Source organism: Megalobrama amblycephala, linkage group LG4 (assembly GCF_018812025.1).
Source record: "Megalobrama amblycephala isolate DHTTF-2021 linkage group LG4, ASM1881202v1, whole genome shotgun sequence".
Lineage (NCBI taxonomy): Eukaryota > Metazoa > Chordata > Actinopteri > Cypriniformes > Xenocyprididae > Megalobrama > Megalobrama amblycephala.
Genome location: NC_063047.1, coordinates 16,587,319 through 16,594,102, shown reverse-complemented (window position 1 = coordinate 16,594,102; position 6,784 = coordinate 16,587,319). Strand labels below are relative to the sequence as shown.

Genomic DNA, 6,784 nt, shown 5'->3' with positions numbered 1-6,784 from the left:
ACAGACAGCAACAGGTCTGGGGGGAAAAGTTCCCGGGACAAATTGTTGGTGGAAAAACGGCTTATATGACACGATTCAGTGCTGCCCTCTGATGTCTTGTAGAGTATAGAAAAGCAATGTACTGGGCATGTGTCGAAATCGCGGAAAAGTGCTTACCCGGTCAGCGATACTCTAATAAGCATGCACACACAAATGTAGAGTAAAACAGTCCATTTCTCTTGGATGAATTGTTTCATCTCACTAGTTTTTGGAACAGAGATTGAGGAAAAGCTAATGACTGCTCTCACCAAACACGTCAGACATGTGAATGTTATCGACAAAAAGACACAATCAAAAGAACAAACAGCTTCAAATGACATGTTCTTGACATAATAATTCATCAATACTCATAAACATGGCCCAGTCTGTATAACACTACTGTGTTGTTTTGCTTAGAGCAATCTGTTCTTTCCATTCTTAAACAGAATCACAGATGTGACATTTTTATAGTGTCGTCATTCAGTTCAGATCACGCTTTGATTGTCTTCATAAGAATCTCAAAGTCCGTTCAACTCAAATGCCAGATTTTTTTTCCAATTTAACAAACGAGACAACACATATAACCAAAATATAAATTTTTAAAAAAATATAATAAATGGGAGTCAAATATGGGAAAAAAAGACACACATATTTAGATTTTAAAAACATTTCTAGCAAATGTAGTGATTCTGTCCTTGAGTGGATCTCACAAAAAACTGTTAAAATATGTCTAGGTCATATTTTACCCTAAAAATTTGAAATTATATTTTGCATAAATGGTGCACTGAATGGTGTAGGATTTACTTTGAAACAATTTTCACTCAGAAATTACAAAGAAACGACAAGTAACACATTGAATTAAACATGAATTTTTTTAAGTAGAAAGAATAAAAAGTATTTTCTCCAGTAAGAACACACTCCAATAATCTTAGTAGGGATGCACGATCAGCCACCATATCGGTATCGGCCGATATATGTTCATTTTTACTGTAATCGTTATCGGCCCAATAAGAAAATTTGGCCGATATATTAAAGCTGATAAATAATGGATGCGAAACTGTCCACCATTATGGCTTTTTGGGACGTGTGTTTTTTATTTCATGTCTATGTAATCAGACTCTTAAAAAAGATTTAGATTTAGCGCTCAATATATCGGTTATCGGCTTTCAGACATAAAGATTTATCGGTTATCGGTATTGGCCAAAATATTCATATCGGTGCATCCCTAAATCTTAGTTTAAGTTACAACTTCAATTTAATTTTAAATTTAATTTAATTTTATACTGATTTATGTATTGACTTAGACTACAGATTACTGTATTATGATGATTGTTTTCGCGTGGAAAATGTGCTTAATTGTAATGAAAATTGTCGCAAAGCCAAAAAAAGAAGTCTTTATGCAAAATATAATTTCAAATTATTTCCTTTTGCAATTTTTTCATGAGATTCACCCATCTTATGAATATTGATTCTGGCTCAAAGGTCATGGCACAGTTTGTGAACTCATTAGTGCATAGCTGATCACTGAAATAAATCTAGCAGATATTATTAAGGACAGAGGATTAGCTTTTTTAAAAAAAATCATAAAAATTATTCCTCGTTTAATGTGCATTTCTACATAATTCATAAGCGATACACTAACAGCTGCGGTACGTTATGCTAAAAAAATCACGGTTGAGGTTATCACTGTCGATAGCAGAAAGTGCACGAAGAAAGACGGATTTTTCTCATAAAAGTTTCTGAAATCAAGTCTTACGCTATGGAGGATTTTTTAAAAATCGTATTATGAAATCATCTAAAGCATACAAATCTGATTTGCATAATCTAGAAAAAAAAATGGAAATAAAGATCTATTAAGCTCTTTTTCTCTGTGAAACACGTCAAATTAATGAAGGTTTTGTTTCCTTTTTAAAGGTCCTAATTTAACCGGTGGCTCCCGCACTACCTGAGCTCTCCGTTCAGTCTCTGCTCAGCTTCCCGAGAGAAACACACGAGCAGGTGATCTCGGCACAAATCCGCACGCGGAAGTCGTTCAGTCACTCGGGAGCTGGTGGAAACGGCAGCGCGGGCCACTGGAGGAGAGATTGGGCTCTTGACGGATGATCACATCTTCTCTCCAGCACAGAAGAAGAGCAAGGGGAAAAGCCTTGAGACCTCGAGTTTGATTAGAGCCAAGCAAAGAGGAAATACACCATCTCTAACACACACCACAAGCAGTGCTGGTGAGATCAATCCCTGAAAGAGAGGAACAACAGACGTCACACACAGGGTTGGGTGCCAGTTTTTCATATCACACATCAAATATTAAACTTGAGCAACCCTTCATCTATAGCTGTCCACAGTCTGGATCCAAAATTCACTTTTTGGCGAGAGAAAAGAGAAAATCACAAGCCACACACATTTCTAAGCATGCATAAAAAGTGCATTTTGCAATTTATTTATTTAGCATATAGTGGGCCGCATTGAAAATCAGCTTTTCAAAAAAAAAAAAAAAACAGGAATAAGTTTCAGGAATAAGAATTTTTGAACAATTTTGAAATGTTATTATGCAAAATTAGTTGTTTTTTATAATGTTTTATAATGAATGATTATGATTGCACGTTTTTAATTTTAGTTAGTGTGTAATGTTGCTGTTTGATCATAAATACAGCTGAAATAAAAAAAAAAAAACATAAATATTATTTGAAAAACTTAAAACTAAATGAAAATTATAAATGTTGCCTTGGCAATAAAGTTAAAGCACTAAAATTATTGACAAAAAAATAATTGGAAAAATAAATAAATAAACCTAAATAACAATAAAAAAAAACTAATAAAATGACAAAAGCACATAACAAAATTACTAAACTAAAAATGTAACTTAATTTTAACATGAAAACTAAAAATATAAAAATAATAGCCAATTAAAAAAAACTAAAATAACAGCTGGCAATTCACATTTTTTCCACTGTAAATTATAATTTGATGGGGGTTTTTTTCACTTCCTAAAGTTATTGCAAAATGTACCATTACATTTATTACAGTTTTTCCATCGTATACAGAATGAAAGGAAACTTATCCTTAACCAATTTACAGTCTTGTACTGTTCAAATTCCCTTAATGTGTAGCTATACCTTTGTGTGTCTGTGGGCTTCATATGTGTGTCTCCATGTCGGTGTATCCTGGCAGCATGTCTCCGTTAGAGCAGTTCTTCAGCATCTTGTCCATGCTGGGGTCGTTGGCCTTTTTCCGCCGTCGTTGCATGCGCCGGTGCACCAGAGGCACAAAAAACATCACGATACCCCCGACTATTGGAGGAACACCAGCCAGATAAAACGCTATGTGGTAGCTTCCAAAATAGTCACGAAGAAGGCCTGAGAAAGAAGATGGGATGTAGAAAAAGAACATATGAGAGATGAAACGGCATCAACAATACATTTTAGACAGAACAGAATGATCACTGAGGAAAAATGCAGACGTTGAAGGTCTAGTTCAGACTGAAGAGCATCTTAAATAACCTAATGACAATATGTTTGAGAAGAAAATGTTGTTAGGCTACTTACTATTATTATACTTACTGTTATCAAGTAATTCCAGAGGTCAGTCAAATACATATATATTTGTTCCACCTCTGTATATGTGTGTATGTATGTATATATATATATATATACAGGTGCTGGTCATATAATTAGAATATCGTGAAAAAGTTCATTTTTTTATTGTTAATTATTTTAAAAAATGAAACTTTCATTTATACTAGATTCCGTACATGTAAAGTAAAACATTTCAAAAGTTTTTTGTTTTTTTTTCTAAATGTGTTGATTAGAGCGTACAGCTAATGAAAGTCCAAAATCCAGTATCTCAAAATATTAGAATATTTACATTTGAGTTTCATTAAGTGACCATCCCTACAGTATAAATTCCGGGTATCTCTTGTTCTTTGAAACCACACTAATGGGGAAGACTGCTGACTTGGCAATGGTCCAGGAGACAATCATTGACACCCTCCACAAAGAGAGTAAGTGACAGAAGGTCATTACTGAATGGGGTGGCTGTTTACAGAGTGATGTATCAAAGCATATTAAATGCAAAGTTGACTAGAAGGAAGAAATTGGGTAGGCAAAGGTGCACAAGCAACAGGGATGAGCACAAGCTTGAGAATACTGTCAAGTTAAGCCGATTCAAACACTTGGGAGAGCTTCACAATGAGTCGAATGAAGCCGGAGTCAGCGCATCAAAAGTCACCACACTCAGACATCTTCAGGAAAAGGACTACCAAGCCACTTCTGAAACAGAAACAACGTCAGAAGCATCTTACCTGGGCTAAGGAGAAAAAGAACTGGACAGTGAACAGTGGTCGAAAGTCCTCTTTTCAGATAAAAGTAAATTTTGCATTTCATGTTGAAATCATGGTCCCAGAGTCTGAAGGAAGACTGGAGAGGCACAGAATCCAAGCTGCTTGAAGTCTAGTGGGAAGTTTCTGAAGTTAGTAATGATTTGGGGGGCCGTGACGTCTGCTGGTGTTGGTCCATTGTGTTTTATCAAGTGCAAAGTCAATGCAGCCATCTTCCAGGAGATTTTGGAGCACTTTATGCTTCCATCTGCTGACAAGCTTTATGGAGATGCTGATTTCCTTTTCCAGCAGGACTTTAGCACCTGCCCACAGTGCAAAAACCACTTCCAAGTGGTTTGCTGACCATGATATTACTGTGTTTTATTGGCCAGCCAACAAGCCTGACCCCTGAATCTATGGGATATTTTCAAGAGAAAGATGAGAAACAGTCGATCCAACAATATACAGATGATCTGAAGGCTCAATAGTGCCTCAGCAGTGCCACAGGCTGATCACTTCCATGCCACACTTCACTGACGCTGTAATTTGTGTTAGGAGCAAGTCATTTGCTGTAATATGTGCTGCCGACCAAGTATTGAGTGCACAAATGAACATACTTTAAAGAACTTGAACTTTTCTGTTTTGAAAATCCATTTTTTGATTGATCTTAGGAAATATTCTAATATTTTGAGATACTGGATTTTGGACTTTCATGAGCTGTACGCTCTAATCATCAAAATTTTTAAAAAAAACTTTTGAAATGTTTTACTTTACATGTAGGGAATCTAGAATATATGAAAGTTTCATTTTTAAAAATAATTTACAATAAAAAAATGAACTTTTTCACGATATTCTAATTATATGACCAGCACCTGTGTGTGTGTATATATATATATATATATACAGTCAAACCAAAATTTATTCAGACACCTTGAACATTACATTCATTATTACAGTTTATTCACTATAGTTTAAAAAAAAGTACAATAATATTATATATATATGTGCGCCCTGTTTAAAGAGCAAACTCTTTTTTTCTGTTACATGATTTATATTTTATATATTTCTTGCATATCCTTGTCATACCACATACTAGACAATTATTTTTTTGTGTGTGAAAATGAAGAATCAAAAGAATAACATACACTAACCGTTCACAATAAGACATGGACGAAAATAAATGGGGTCAGTTTTGATTTCATGTCGACTTTAAATGAAAAGACTGCTTTGAATGGAACTAATCCGATAAATTCAATTGAGACTCCCTGCTATGACCGCCACATTCATCTTCAAATGCTCTCGTTTCAACATCCTTCTCCAGGAGGAATTTCAATGAGGCTTGCAGTCTGGAGCGAATCTCAAGCAAAACAACGGCACAAGCTGTTTAGACTTTGGTAAGATGCTCCCCGGTCTCCAATACAAAAGATATAAGATCACTTGAAACTTAAATAAACATTTAGAAGTCAGATCATGGTTACAAGTATGTGAAATAACAGCATATGGCAGCCAATCCAAACCTAGTTGTAACGCCCCTGCCGAGAAGCCAACGTTTTGAAAAGAGATCCTATAAATAATGCTTCAATTTCTGGGATGAAGACTCTGCGTTCCTGAAACCGACCCGGAGTTCAAACAGGTAACGTCAGTATTTTACAAATGAACCTTCAGACCTGCAAGTATAAGGTCCATTTATTGGAGTACGAGTGTTCTTGTGGGTCTAATTCTTCAAAATGAAAGCTTGGATTTGGCGACTGAGGCTGCGGAACTGGAAACATATGGAGACCATCGCTGAACTAGAGCATTTATGTCAACAGTCCAAACTAAATGTGCGCACAGGGAGACCTTGGAATTTACCCATTCAAAATAAATCTCATTCCTGTCCACCAGACCCGTAAACTGGAAAAACACTTAGTCTGTTGTATGTGTGTGAGTCTTATCTGGGCAACGCAGCCAAGATCAGCATGGCTGATTAAATCACTATTTCCACATTTGTATACAAGTTTTATGTAAAGATTTCATTGTGTCTATAGATGGAGGTTACGCTCCGTGGAAGAGAGGAATTCACTAGCAGCGCAAATACACCAGACAATTGAGAAAAGAAAAAAAAACTATATATATATATATACACACACAAACACATACAGTATACAGTACCGGTCAAAAGTTTGGAAACATTACTATTTTTAATGTTTTTATGCTTATGCTCATCAAGCCTGCATTTATTTAATAAAACATACAGAAAAAACAGTAATATTGTGAAATATTATTACAATTTAAAATCATGGTTTTCTATTTTAATATACTTTAAAATATAATTTATATCCAGTGATCAAAGCTGAATTTTCAGCATCATTACTCCAGTCTTCAGTGTCACATGATCCTTCAGAAATCATTCTAGTATGCTGATTTATTATCAATGTTGGAAACATTTTTTGCTTAATATGTTTTTTATAACCT

The 6,784-nt window shown here is 35.1% G+C and overlaps 1 protein-coding gene across 1 annotated transcript in view; it reads right to left on the bottom strand.

The window, feature by feature from the left end:
• Positions 1-343: 343 nt before the first annotated feature.
• Positions 344-6,784, bottom strand: part of slc16a2 (solute carrier family 16 member 2) — a 42,248-nt gene continuing 35,807 nt past the window's right edge. Inside the window, exons 6-7 of the mRNA XM_048187954.1 lie at positions 3,132-3,371; positions 344-2,253 (exon numbers count right to left, since the gene is read on the bottom strand). Of these exons, the coding sequence (XP_048043911.1) occupies positions 3,151-3,371 (221 nt within the window). The 3' untranslated portion in view covers positions 344-2,253; positions 3,132-3,150. The remainder of the gene's footprint in view (positions 2,254-3,131; positions 3,372-6,784) is intronic.